The sequence below is a fragment of the Calidris pugnax genome, unplaced genomic scaffold (genome assembly GCF_001431845.1).
Source record: "Calidris pugnax isolate Ruff unplaced genomic scaffold, ASM143184v1 scaffold219, whole genome shotgun sequence".
NCBI lineage: Eukaryota > Metazoa > Chordata > Aves > Charadriiformes > Scolopacidae > Calidris > Calidris pugnax.
In genome coordinates this window covers 14,081,806-14,096,961 of record NW_015094507.1, presented here as the reverse complement: position 1 = coordinate 14,096,961, position 15,156 = coordinate 14,081,806, and the positions used below count along the sequence as shown (strand labels likewise).

Genomic DNA, 15,156 nt, shown 5'->3' with positions numbered 1-15,156 from the left:
TGCTATCTCAACAGAATAAATGCTGTATGGTCCACAAAGATGATCAGAGGGCTGGAGCACCTCTCCTCTGAGGACAAGATGAGAGAGTTGAGGTTGTTCAGCCTGGAGGAAAGAAGGCTCCAGGGAGACCTTATTGTGGCCTTCCAGTACCTAAAAAGGGCCTACAGGAGAGATGGGGAGGGACTCTTTATCAGGGAGTAAAGCGATATGGTGACGGGTAGTGGTTTTAAATCGAAAGTGGAGCGATTTAGATGAGATCTCAGGAAGAAATTCTTTACTGTGAGGGTGGTGAGACACTGGAACAGGTTGCCCAGAGAAGCTGTGGCTGCCCCATCCCTGGAAGTGTTCAAGGCCAGGCTGGATGGGGCTTTAAGCAACCTGGTCTGGTGGGAGGTGTCCCTGCCCATGGCAGGGGGTTGGAACTAGATGATCTTTAAAGTCCCTTCCAACTCAAACCATTCTGTGATTCTATGAAATGGAAAAACATGGAAGAAATATATCTGCTACCTTCAAATCAACTTTTGTTGCTGACTGTGCAAATCACCTCTAAGTAGTAAATTGTCACCCTCTTTGCCTCTTGTCCTATTTCTCACAATGCTACCAGAATTACTTGTAAATGGATTGCTGCAGCTTTAAAATACATTAATATTATCACAGTTAAATATAGTTTGTCTATGCCTACAAGGTAGTAATCTGCTTAGGGTTCTAGTTCTCTTCATGTTGTGTCTTTAACATTGCTAAGCTGGTGGGTGGCACTTAGTAAGTAATACGACATCAGATTACAACTTCCTCAGTGTAAATGATGTCTGAATAACAAACACTGCAAGGTCTGAACCAGCTTGTTTTGTCAGTCTGACCTTGAGTTCTCACTTGAAAATATTTGACAATGCTGCTCATTTAAAAAAAAAATACCTATTTGGGATATTTCTGTAACTGAAATCCTTTCTGACTTTCCATCGAACTACCTCTCGTCATGCGTAGCAGCCAAAAACCTGGATTGTGCTGGGCCTGGAGATCCTTTCATGTCTATTTGGCTAGATAAAGAACCTTTATACAGTATGTAAGGTACATATATGCTCACTGAAAGCCTAGTATGAATATCTATATAGTGATACCTACATAGTGGCATCCTGGGGTGCATTGGGAAGAGTGTGACCAGCAGGTCGAGAGAGGTTATCCTCCACCTCTGCTCTGCCCTGGTGAGGCCCATCTCGAGTACTGTGTCCAGTTCTCGGCTCCCCAGTTCAAGAAGGACAGGGAGCTGCTGAAGAGGTTACAGCAGAGGGCTACAAAAATGATTAGGGGCCTGGAGCATCTTCCTTACGAGGAGAGGCTGAGAGACTTGGGTCTTTTTAGTCTAGAGAAGAGAAGGCTGAGGGGGGAACTGATCAATGCTTATAAATACTTAAAGGGTGGGTGTCAAGAGGATGGGGCCGGTCTTTTTTCAGTGGTGCCCAGGGATAGGACAAGAGGAAATGGGCACAAACTTGAATGTAAGAAGTTCCACCTTGAGGAAGAACTTCTTTGGGGGTGGCAGAGCACTGGAATAGGCTGCCCAGGGAGGTGGTGGAGTTGTCTTCTCTGGAGACATTAAAACCCACCTGGACAAGTTCTTGTGCAACCTGCTCTAGGTAGACCCGCTTTGGCAGGGGGGTTGGACTAGATGATCTCCAGAGGTCCTTTCCAATCCCATGTGATTCTGTGGCTTAACACCCAAGCATTAAGCTTGTCATACACTGACAGAACTCAATGTAAATGACTTCCTGATATAAACAAAAATCAGTCCTATTCTCTCCTGCACCTAATAGAGCTATTGTGTTGGAGATAATTTGTGGTTTTGCTTGAAGAAATGCATACCTGTGTTTTTAATTTCCCTCAAAAACCGTTTAAGTCCAAAAGATGCAGATGATTGTCTTTCCATTTGTTTGCCGTCCTCCTTATTCCACTGCATTTGAAATATAAATGATGCTGTGAGATAAAACTAAATTGTGTGGGCAGAAGAAAAAGGATCTGAAAAAAAGCTTTTCTTCCCTGTGGAGCAGTGAGAGACTGACCTCATGTGGTGTGAAACCAAAGTTGCCAAGGGAAATACAACAAGGATAAAGCTCTGAATAAACTGAGTATCTTTGAAAAAATATTTTTTTCATTTTCCTGCATTTCTGAATTTTGTTGGATGCTGCACTACTTATATTTAAATAATATTATTTTGGATAGTTTTGAATGTGATTACTGATGAGAAGTTGACCAGTGTCTGTATTCCCAAAGACTTTTTTTGTGTCCTGAAAGGGATGCTCTAACAAGCTGACCCTAAGACACCAGGCTGGGAGCTGAGGCCCAATTATCCTGGCTGCTGCCTGTGCGTGATTTTAATTGAAATGAGTAGGAGTTTCATGTGAGCAAGTGACAGGATAATCAGTCTTGGTTTCTAAGCCCTTTCTGGCACATCCCCAGCAGCCTGCTCATTCTGTGCCTTCACAGTCTTGCTCTGTAAAATGACGATGGTGGTTAGGAGAATTATGAAGTGGTACCATGCAGAATGGGAAGGGTGTTCCTGGCCTGTATATTTTTTACAGGCATGAATAATATTAATACTGGAGATTTTTGAGTCAATTCTGTTGGCTGATTCATCAGTATATATGGAAACGTCCAGGTATACAGATAACAAAAGGAGGTTCTGTTATTTTGAAAAGTCTCCTTTTAAAATAAATAGCATGTATTTAGTTTTAAAGAATTTAGGGGGTAATGTGGCCTCTGGACTCTCATGAGAAAAATCTGCTTAAAATCCCTTGGGCAATTCAGGTGAACTTTAAAAACTCTGTTCCCATACTGCAAAGACTTCTCTGTAGGCTTAATTGTACTCTTTCTGTCCTTTATGTTGAATTAAATGTCTGAAATAACAAAGGCCTGCAGTATTTTCTCTGAGTATTTACTCTGAGTTCTGCATGACAAACCTTCCATTTTCTTCTTTCCAGATCCTCTTGGAACCAGGGGTGATACAGGATGTCCTAGCAGCTGGGAGTCATTTGCAGCTGCTGGAGCTACTCAGTTTATGTTCTCACTATCTCATTCAGGTGAGGCTTCTTTGCCTGATTGTCACCCATTACTATTTTGTAAACTTCTGTTTCAAGTCTAATTTCAGTAGGAGAGTATTAGTACAATACTTGGTGTAACCTCAATGGCAGTAAACTGGATTTCAGGAGACCTGAATTGAGTGTAATCTGGGTATCGGATTGTGGTAGGTGCTTTCTCCTCCCATCCATTTTGTCCCTTTCAGTCCTGAAAAGAAGGATGGTCCACTGATTGGTATCAGCACATGGGAGTTTGATTCCCTCCTTTACCAGAGAATTTGTTTACTTCTGCCTCAGTTTATGAGATGTTAAATATTTCCCTATTGCAAATATGAGTATTGTGAAGCATTCAGATGCGTGTTTGCAGCAGAATATTGATCCATATTTCAGGGCAGTGCTACCTCTCACTGAAGGGGTACAGCTTATTATCATGGCACCTTATTCTCGTGCCCATAATGCTGATAATATTATCAACATTAGGGCTGTCATCATGAAGCAAAAAGAGCTGAATCCAGTAAAATAATATTTTGTGCTTGGCTTTTATAGATGGCTCACGATGGTAGCAAAAATGTAGCTTTGATGTGCATCTGTGAAAAGCCTTATAAAAAAGATACGGCAATAGGAATTCTACAGAACTGTTTCCTTTCCTTTGTAATTTTTCAGTATTGTTTCTGAAGTAGGGTGCCTTGGCTGTATCTGCGCAACAGTTGGGCATGGAAATGCACGGCAGCACAGCCATCTCCGTGTGCACTCGCCTTCCAACAGCATAACTGCCTTTGAACAGTGTGAGGGAGCTTGGCAGCACGCTGAGCTACTGAGTAGCACAGCCTTGCAGGATCTCCTGTTAAGAGCTTCAGGACTTAGTGGAAGGCTCTGTGTCTTAGGGAGAAAGAATCTGTTCTTTGAATGTTAGCCTTAGGGAAGCCTTCAAATTGTATGTTCAGATGATAAGGTGGTATTAATTAGTGCATTATAAATTGATTAGAAAGTTAAAGGAGCTGGTAGGGTATTGCAATTTGTATCATTTTGCTTTCAGGAATGTAAGGAGGGATTTAGTTTTTCTGCAAAAATAGAAATGGAATGTAATGGGAAAGATGATTGTTTTGAGAAATAGGAAATGTGAGATGCCAAATGAGCCACAAAACCATTTGGCCTACCAGTTGTCAGGCAGGCATGGGAAGGGGTTACTGTAATGAGAAACAACAGTTCCTTCCTAACAAATCAATCAGTGTGAGCGTGTTTCTGCTGCTTACACGTTCTGTCTTTGTCAGAAACGGAACTGAAGAGACCATTGCAGCAAAGAAGCTGGGGGAAATATTACAGAATAGGGAAGAAGCTGAGTATTGCAGTGCTGGTGAGGTAGGGATGTGAGAGGACTGTAGGAAAAGAGCAGGTACAATGTGAGCAGGCCCAATGTGAGTCCTTGGACTAACTTCTTCCATGACCTGTGTTGAGCAGCCTCTGGTATTTGTAGCTCACCCTTGGCACCATCTTAATATTTTTAATCCCAAGATCACTGCAGTGGCAAGACAACTTGAGATTTAGCAGTGCTTTGGATCTCATTCTTGATGTACAAGCTATAGTCCAGTATTTAGGAACAGACTGCTAGTGAATTAAAAAAACACCAAAAAAAACCAAAACCAAAAATCTACCCCCAAAACACACCAACCTCTAAAAAAAACCCCACCCAGAGTGAACAAACATTGCTGCCAACTTAAGCCAAACCAGTACAAAGTCTCTGGAGGTGACGGTCAATCTGCAGTTTAATCAGATGGTGTGAAAGAGGTCTGCTGTACTTTGAGTGGTGTGCTGAGCCAGGGTAACTGGAGCTACACTAGTGTGGAAATGAAGAGAAGGTGAACCCAGTGTCCAGATTTATAATGATGGAAGTAGGGAATAACGTAAGGGATGAAGGGTAGGGAATAAGGAGGAGAACGTGTTTGGAGACAGAAAAATGGTAGCTCTGTATTTTTGAATCAGGGTCTCACTATAAGGTTTTGAATCTGCATGTACATCTGTAGGATGGCTGTAGCTTACATCATGTTGAGCTCTAGACTGAGTATGTTGCTCATTTTAGAGTATTTTTTAGCAGGTTCACCCCAACAAGGCATATCTGTAGACAGATCTGCAGTCTGAATAGATCACAGTAAGAATTTATCTGTCTTGTTTGTTCTGCAGAGTTACAGTCTGTGCAAGTAATCAGTGTTGAGTAGTTGTGTAAGCAGAAGTCAACAAGGAACTGTACATAAAGACTGTAATATTTTTCAGGGTCCAAATTAATTACATCAAATATCTGTTTATGTTCAACCTACTATTGGGTGATTTAAAAAAAAATAAATAATCCATTGCTTTGTTAGTACTATCTAAAAATAAAATCAAAGTAGTTAAAAATTCCTTAAAGCCACTTATCTTTGCTGCAGTTGGTAACTGGGGTGTTTATGATACAGATACTGGAAGAGAATAATACTTGCCTTTTCTCTTCTTTCTGATGAGTCTGACTGCGCAGAGTTCTTAATTTACTAGACAAGTGCATTTATTTCTTGCTGTTTTGAGTTTTTCAGGTATCATGAACTTAGTTTAACATAAATTCAGGAAAGGCTGAGGGGCTGTTCAGCCTGGAGAAGAGAAGGCTCCAAGGAGATCTTATAGCCTTCCAGTACCTAAAAAGGGCCTAAAGGAGAGATGGGGAGGGACTCTTTATCAGGGAGTGGAGCGACTGGACGAGGGGTAATGGTTTTAAATTGAAAGAGGGGAGATTTAGATTAGATACTGGACAGAAATTCTTTCCTGTGAGGGTGGTGAGACACTGGAACAGGCTGCCCAGAGAAGCTGTGGATGCCCCATCCCTGGAAGTGTTCAAGACCAGGCTGGATGGGGCTTTGAGCAACCTGGTCCAGTGGGAGGTGTCCCTGCCCATGGCAGGGGGGTTGGAACTCGATGATCTTCAAGGTCCCTTCCAACCCAACCCACTCTGTGACTCTATGAAATACAGTATATGGGATCTAGCTGTCACTTATTATTGTTGTGTAATGATGAGACAGAGTTTTAACTTGTTAGGATTGTCTTTAATTGTTTGGATTGGACTAGACCTTTTCTGTATAAGAGTGCTGCTCTTATCGTTAGAGCTTGTTCCAGCTCTTCTCTTTCTCTGGATGTTACAACTTCTCAGATTTTTGGAGCTTCAGACAGTTTCATCTCTTCTTGATGCTTTTATCTGCAGCTTATAATTATTCCATGGATTTCAATAAGGATTTTTTTTGGCTACAAATGCAATTGGTGTGGACCATATACGATTCTGTTCCAAGGCATATTTGTAGTCTTTGAGGTTCCAAAGACGCCTGTACTGATCTAATTCATTGAAGATGATTGTCCAAGTGTCAAAGACAATTAGTCTTCAACAGTGCATTGGGGGAAGGTTCATTTCCAGCCAACACTGACTTTTATATGCACTGATCTTAACTGTGTGGCTGCTGTGTAGCTGTGGGAAGGCTAAGCTGAAGATTTGAGCTTTGTGTATCTTGAATTGCACTAAGGTCTGTGGTGAGGCACACAGCACTTGCTTGCAGAATACACATCCAGTTCTCTAAGACTTGTTTCCCAAGTTCCTCTTCCAGCTCTGAGTGTCAATTTTGGCTGAGGTTTTTCAAAGGAGGCTAATGCAGAGAGCTGCAACCAACAGGTAGGCTTTGAAATGCAGTGGGAACAGGTTATCTGAATGTCTTGTTTCCCTTTTTGAAAGTTTTAGTCACCAGAGTTCTAGTGGAACAAAACTGCCTTATTATGACACTGGAGAGGCAGGAGAAAGCTAGTTGAATGTGATGGAGATCTGAGAACAGGCTTCTTAAATGGAGCTGTAGAGAACGTGGTATTAAGTGGTGTGTTTGACCTATTTTGTGCTTTAAAGCTTATAAATGTTTTTTCTGAAGGACGCGTGATGACTTTATTCTTATGCAAGAGAATAAATGTGTTAAAAGATTTATTCAGAGCATAGAAATGTGTGTTTCATAAATAGGTCTGAGTTATATAACTGACTGTAGATGTAAGAAGTTTTTGTCATTTCTCTCCACTGTTTGTGTATTCAGTACCAAAGAGAACCACAAACTGCAAATTATTTCAACAATCAAAGAGTCTTTGCTTCTCAACAGCATTGGAGGGAATGCTATTGAGAATAGGAGTTTTTAATGGAATTTCCTTCTACTGATCAACGTGGACTTAATATTGTGTGGGTATAGCTTCAGTAATCACTTTTTAAACCAGAGGTTGATTTCTAGTGGCATTCAGAGATCTGGGACATGAGATTAACTTAGCTTTAATATTTCAAATAGGGACAATTTCCTGTGTTTTCAAAAGTTTATTGTTATTGTTAAAGTTATTATTGTTTTCAGTGGAGTTCTGTGTAGCTCCTGAGTTACATTCAAGATAATAGGGTGACAGCTGGGAGTGAGGGGTCTAGAAGTTGCAGAATGGCCCTAAGCCCCACAGTCCTTTCTGAGAGGCAGAACATGGAATGATCGTTACCACTTACCCCTTCAACTTTCTGCTGCCAGATCTGGCACATTTTGTGAAGAACAAATTAAATTTACATGCTGGACAGAGTCTGGGCTATCATTTATATTATGTTTATTGGTTGGACAGTTATGTATTTTCAATACAGCCTTATTAGAAGTGGTGTTTGTCCCTGTACTCAATGCTGGAAATAGTTTCCTATTCTCACAGGAGGTGGGAGCAGCAAACGTAGTAGACAGGAGCAGTGATCCTGACTGCCATTAAAGTTCCCCCAACTGTTAAAAATTGTTCTTGGGATCATAAATGGTTTTGTGTCAAGGAAGTTAAAAGTTTGATGCCAATTTTCCTGTTAGTTTTAATTGCATTAAGTTCCCTGCTAAATGATAAATGTACTAGGTTACCTTTCAGAAACTTCTGTGGCATAGAACTGGCACAGGTGTATCTGTCCACTTGCTACTGCTGTTGGTTGTAGCATCTTTAAAGAGGGCTTATTTAAGATGAAAAGAGCATTTTAGGTGGGTGATTAAAATGAGTCTGAAAAAACACAGCATTGTAGAGCAGCAGTCAGTTGGAGTTTTCTTGGAGCTACCTCTGTATTGTACACTGTGAGCAGGATCAGACCTGGAATGTAAAAATTAGATTAATCAACTCACAAATGATCTCCTGGAATAATTCTTGGTAATAACTGAAGCAGGCAAATTGTTTTGGGTAGGGGCATTTGATTTTTAACCTTCTACTGTGGTGGTCAATTTAGGCTTATCAAACAGAATTTTTTCATGGTGTATGAGCACCTAATGTTCTGGATCTTCTACTAATTTCAAAGTATTTGAATGTATTTATAGATTGAAATATGTTACTGTTTTAAAAGGAAGAAGCTAAAAGTGAATCTGCCTGTGGAATTAAAAGGAGTGTGCATGTATGGTGGGGCCAGAGCTTTAAAGCTATTTATTTTTCTTAAACCCAGCTTCTCCATTTGGAACGGTGCCAACAACACAATCCCAACTTTCACTAAGATACACTCTTCAGAGATGAATTAATTCTTACACCAGAGATTGAGAGCATCACCTTTGTGTTGCTAGAAGCCCCAGCTCAGTTGGGATTTTAGCTCCTGGGTTTTTCATATAGAGCAAATTAAACTGCTGGGAAAAAATCTAAAGGTCATCTAGCAACCAAGGCTTGCCTTTTTTTAACTAATACTGAGTTTTTAATCTAAGTACACGCACGCACACTCTCCACACCTCACCCCTGCAAGCTCCCCCTCAGAATTAGAGTGGTGGTTTATAAAGCCACCACCATCAAACTTGAGTCCACCAACTTTATGCCGTGAGGAAAGAGTGACCTTCCCACTCCAGGAATACAGAGTAGGCAGCGATAGTGTCGTCTTGTATTTGGCTGGTTTTTGGTGTTCTGCAGCCAGTGGTTGCTGTGCTAGCCTGGCTGGGTTTTGAAGGAGCATGTTTTGTCAGCTGTTGAGTCATTGAGCTATTGACAGTCATTAGGAAAGTTCGTGTACGAAGCTCAAAAATAACGTTGGGATTTCATCTCCTCTCTAACATACAGATCCGTTACAGAGATACAGATTTATACATATGAAAAGTGAATGCCCGACTGCGAATTCCAACTTAGAATGGGACTGAGGAAAAAAAATGATGGTAGTTTTCTCCATTTTTCAGTTGGTGTCAGTGAGGAAAGTAAAACCAGTATACCCAGTCACTTTGAATCCCATTCTTGCTGGAATCCTTTTGCTGCTGTCGAGCTGTGATGTGATAGTGGATATTGTGCTCCTGGGGTGTCAACTGTTAGAGGAAGTGGTGTATCAGGGACTTCGTGTGTGTGTGTGCTGCTTTTCCCAATGAAGTAATAGTTGGCAAAGCTGAACTGGGACTGCTGATGGATGTATGAAAAAAGGATGCTGGAGTGTCTGGATTCACTATTGCTGGTAAGATGAAAGCTCCCCAGCTTGTGTGGCTCGTCGTGTGGGTACACATTGCCCATCTTCTGCGTTAGAATCGCAGAGAGGTCACAAGCTGGGAAGCAGCAGATACTGCTACGTCTTCCTTCTCCTTGCAGTTTTGTCAGGAAGGGATGGCAGCTTTGTGTATTTTAAACTGAAACCCAAAAAGCTGTATTGCTTCACTGCTTCTCTCCCTGCCCTTTCATGTTGTCTTGCGGCCTCCTTACCTGACCTTTCTGTCCCTCAGCCCCTGAAATCTTCCTGCTTCTGGAATCTTTCTAGTATTTTTATGCTAGTAATCAGAGGTTGATGAATCCCGGAATGCTTAGTGTGCAGAATCCTCCTTTGTTTTTATTACCATCTGATCAATACTAATGTTTTACGTCCCCCTCCCCGGTCCCTCCTGCCCTGCAATGCCTTTAGCTTTTAACTCCCCTTACCAATTGAGGCGGTTCAGATGCACGAACCCCTAAAATGGCATTATTTGTAATTGGGTAGTGCAGCTCCCCTTATCTGCTGGTGTCCTCGGTGACGTGCCCAGTTAACAGTCTGGCAGGAAAATGTGTTTTCTGGTGAGAGATGGAACCCGCCAGGGCTGAATGGCTGAGCTGGAGCTGAGCTGAGGAGTCGGAGCCCTTCTCCCCAGGCCTGGGCAGCAGGTGGCACTGTGAGTCCGTACCAGCTCCAGCAGATAAATTCCAGCGAAAAATCAGAAAAAATGAAAAGAAAAATTATTTATTTTTACTCCGTATTAGTCTTCTGACCTAATCAGTAAAAAAGTCATTATTCACACAACACTGGGCAATATGCATTGTAATTTTTAACAAATAATAGGAAACTGTTAATGTTTTCACAGGAAATACAGTTCTGTCTTGTGCAGCAATGGTCATTTATCACTGCACTTTGTGAAATCACTCATTTGTTCTAATTTGAATGTAAATGACTCTAAGGTTTTACAAATAAGGTGACAGACTCACATAAATGTAATTGCAGGGTTCATCTCTCTCTTTTTATATATCACTCATTAAGTTATGAATTAAATACATCGTATTAAACCAGGGGCATGTCCAATGATGATATTGTAATGGCAAATTACTCTATGCTATTAGAGGTGTATTTTTTATTCATGGACATTAATTTGTCATTAAGCGGCATTAGTTTAGCACTTTTATGTGGAAGACGTGACCTGAAAGAGGAGACTTACAGCTCTAATGTGAGAGAACAGGAATACAGGCACCAGATAGACAGAGCTTTTTTTTTTACCTCCTGTAAAGAAGCAGAGGGACATTTTATTTAAATTTGCTTTGATCTAAAGCAATTTGAGTTGTGTTAAGCCATTTTAGCAAAGGTGTTTCTGAAACATGAAAATACTTTGGTGATAAAGTATTTACCAATGTGGGAAAAGCCAGAATGCTAAGTACAAAACAGTGACTATAAATCATTTGTAACCTATGAACTTGAAGAGAACATTGGGCCTGAAGTGAGTTACAGTCTGATTTTATCTTAGAAGTATCACTGTGGGAGAGAGTTAATTGTCCATCTTTTCTTTCCCCTGAACTGAGTTAGCCAAAATAGAACTTTTTTTTTTTCCCTTGTTAATCATGAAGCATCTTTTTACCTCCTCTATACTTTGTATTTTTAAACACAGTGTTATTATTTTCACAAGGATCAATTTCATGTTTGAAATGTTAAGCAGGAGCAGAATCTTTCTTAAGAAAATGAGTAAGAAAAATGTATTATTTGATAGAATTTGAGAGACAACTTGACACTTGAAATATTACACTTAGGAAAATAGTAAATGACTCAGTCTACTCTGTCTTTAAAAGATATTAAAAAGACCTTGTAAATTTTATTTTAATTTTGTAGCCAGATTAATAGAAGAAATTGTCCTTTCAAAACCTTGTTTCCTTAATGGTGGAGATGGACTGATGTCACAAGGATCCAAGTTGATACATCCTCTAGTTTGGGCAGTATTTGTATTTTAGACTTTTCTTTAGACCATGTCTTGTTAAAGGCAAAATGTCTGAACTTGATATCAATCTATGTAGTTGATTCCTCCCCCTCTCCCCCCCCCATAAGTAGTTTCAGAAATGAAAATATCCTTAATTATCATCTGTTTTTTAACTACTGTTAAATGCTATTTCAGTACTTAATGGAGAAACATTTTTTGCTGAACCATTTCAGTTTGTAGGGGAGCACAAAGAAGGAAACAAATTCCATGTAAGGCTGTTGATGTTTTCCAGATCTCTTTTCAGTAGATCTCCTAGCAGCAGTAAATGAAACAGCATTTTAGCCCATTCCATCGTTTGTAGTGTTTTGTTTCCACAACTGCATCAGAGTCGAATTTGCCAGGGAACCAATATCTTGCTTCATAATTGTCATGTAGACTAACTATATTTAAGACAAAACCTCCATTTCTGTACAGGGTATTGAATAAGTCTTGAACCCAGAATGAATACAAATGTATCCGTACTGTCTTACTGAATCTTCAGCCAATATGTAATCAGAGCTTTGAAAGTTATAAATTGTCCTCATTCATCTCACTAATCCTAAAAATTAAAGATACAAACCTAAAGATTAGTGGTAACAACATTATTAGCCATCAATAATGTCCTGCAAGTGTGTTATTCCAAGCTGAAGAATGTTTGTAACTTTATTCTCTTATTTTACTGTGTAATCTATTCTAAACATCTGTTTATTAATTTGGAGGAAGTTGCTGCTAAATTTCCCATCTGTTTCAACAGTCTTACAGAATTTGTGATTTCTGTCACAAAGTGTGTCTAGCTGCATAGGTGGCATTGGATCACGAATGACTTAAACCAGGACTTCTATTTGCAGTTCAGCAGGAATTGAGCTGCTAACACATCCAGTTGTCTCTACAGTAATTTTTATAGGAGCTTTTGTGTCCTTTGAGTTAGAGGAGTAGTAATACCTTGGCTGGACTTGCCTCGTAGATACTTTGACCTTTGTTGTGAAAGTTTCCAAAGCCACTCAAAGGAGATTTTTTTCTAAATTCCATTTCAGTGTTTTTTTCTCCTGGTTTACCAAATCTGTTCTAATTATATATGCAAAATGCCTTGAATTTCCATAGCACCTAAGCACACCTGTTTGTCATAGGGAAACCATTGTAGTTGCCTCAGGTAGGTTCAGCCCTCAAAACTCATTGGGATTGGAATTCCCACTGATTGGAAATGACATGTTGTGACATGGAGAAAGCTAGGGGGACAGGCCCAACGTCGTATGCCAGGCCCAAAACCAATGCTGTATGTGCTTGTGTTTTGGTTTTGCCTGCCTTGTAATATTTTTTGCTCATATTTGCAGCATTACTATCTTCATGGAGAACTAAAATAAGCAGGGAGTACATGTGTACAATGGCAATGTCAGGGAACTCCAGGGACTGATTTTTAATATTTACTGTGACTAAATACTTGAAAGTATTTGGCTACCTAGATATTTTGAGTCTTAACTTGCATATGTATTACATACCATTGGTAAAAGATCTGGACTCAAATAGCACCATTCGGCCCTGGGCCAAAGGTTGAAGAGATTAATGGAACTCCTTGAAAAGAAGTAAAACAAGTAGCAAAAATGATCAGTGTGTGTGGTGAATATTTTGAGGTTGGGGAAAACAAACAACGTTAGGTGTAAGTAACCTTCGATAAGCTGTTGTTAGCATTTTGCTTTTAGGTATGGTTCAAATCTTTGAAATTAGGATGTTTTAGCAACTTTTCTTATCAAAATATATATTTGAAAAGGACTAATTTTTATAACATTGTATGGAATAATCATTGACTAAAAACTTTTCCAGTAAGCTGTAGTTCATTTTTAGAAACATTGACTGTTCTTGTTAGCTTAGTTACTTCAAAACAAATATATTTCTGCAGCTAATCTCTGTCCCTCCTCTAAATGCCCTTCCAGTTGTCTGTTAAAGGGTGTCTGGCTTCGCTGCATTCTGGTTATTTTTAAAGATGGGTGCAGAAGAGGGGGACCTTCATATACTTCAGGATTTTGAGATACTGGCAAGTGTCTGTAGTTGTGAACACTTAGGAATCAGGCCTACAGTGATCTATCCTGCTTTTAAAGGTGGTGTCTTCAAGGTGAAATCTTAAAGCCAGGGAGAATTTTGTCATTTGGTTACATGTCTTGCATATTAGATGCATTGATTAAATGGTCTATATTTCTCTGGGAAAAAAAAACCCACCTTGGTGGTAAAGCATGGAATTCTGACCGTTAGCTGTTTGAGATTTGGTGGGAGGTGGAGTAATTATTTTTTTTTTTCCCTTGGTAAGAACTGCTAGAAACTAAATGAACAAAACTTATCTTGATCTTTGAAGGCTCATGCCTTCCTGATGGTTAGCACCTTCAGCAGTGTGAACATTCACATGTGTTAGGTCTGAGAGGACTTGTGACTTGTTTGGCACTGCTGAAGGTCACATACAGGAACTGTCAAACCAGACGTTGAGTCAAGGTCCACTTTTTACATTTGGGCTTTGCATTTTCTAGGTTTTTGGTTATGGAAAATTATATGTATAATAATTTCTGACCAAGAGAGAGATAAGTGAATCACAAGTCAATAGTTCTTAAAATACAAGTGACTCCCCCCTCCCTGATACTAACACATACTGAATTCTTTTTTTAAAATGCAGTGATGCTGCCAGAATTTTTTTTCATTCTTTTACTTCCCATGTATGGACAACTGCTATCCTTTTTTTATCCTGTTTACGTCCTGAAATCAGTTCTGATTATTATGTAGTAAACCTACTAATCAGCACAGCTCCTAGTCATGGGAAAAGAGAAATGTTCTTTTCACTGCATAAATTTAGGGGCAGAGTGTTGTAGAGGGTTTTATTTTACTGAGACACGATCCTTATACAAAACATGTTGCAGATATTTTGCTGATGTATTGAGCTGCATAAATAACTTTAAATTGTGTTAAAGCTGGGGGTAGGGAAAAAAAGAATTATCTAACTACAGGAGCACTGGAGTGGGTTCCAGGCATGTGAGGTTCTGGTTTTTGTGTCTTCTGCATCAAGGGAAATGTTTTGAATTATTCTTCTGGTCCTCCTTTTTTGTCCCCTCTGTAAAATGAGAATTTCCCTTGGTTTCATGCTGTGAGCAAAAAATTTCTTAGAGATTTCTGTGGTGAGGTCAGATATTGCAGGAGCTTAGAGATAACTGAACAAGTAACAGTTTTCCAAATAAAATATATTTTACAACACCTTTAATTTTGCCTTCTTATCATTCGCATACTTATAATCAGGTACTTGTAACTGCTGAGTACCCTCATATCTTCCTGCAGCTGCAAGAATTTTCTTGCTCTTCAAAGGAATATGAAACCATATATCCTCAGAAGTCAAATTGAGAAAATATTTTGTTCTTTAACGGTACAGACAATTGGTGAAAAGCTTGTTTTATTGCAGTCATTTTTTTTTTTAATGCAGGGTTGCAAAATGTTCGTAATCCCAAATCATGCAAAAAGTCCTGTACTTCCTAATCCAGTGCTAGGGTAACTTGGTAACTTTGATCCAACATCCATGAGTCAGAAACTATTTTCTGAAAACTTGGTCAGAACTGTTTTGCCTCCATATTTTCTCTTCATTTTAAAAATGTATTTTATCAAGATAAATC

General features: G+C 39.6%; 1 protein-coding gene across 4 annotated transcripts in view; it reads left to right on the top strand.

The window, feature by feature from the left end:
* The window catches only part of KLHL32 (kelch like family member 32), a 122,752-nt gene that overhangs the window by 55,959 nt on the left and 51,637 nt on the right, over positions 1-15,156 (top strand). For all 4 annotated transcript variants that reach the window (XM_014964750.1, XM_014964752.1, XM_014964749.1 and 1 more), the window contains one exon: positions 2,973-3,071. In XM_014964750.1, the coding sequence (XP_014820236.1) occupies positions 2,973-3,071 (99 nt within the window). The remainder of the gene's footprint in view (positions 1-2,972; positions 3,072-15,156) is intronic.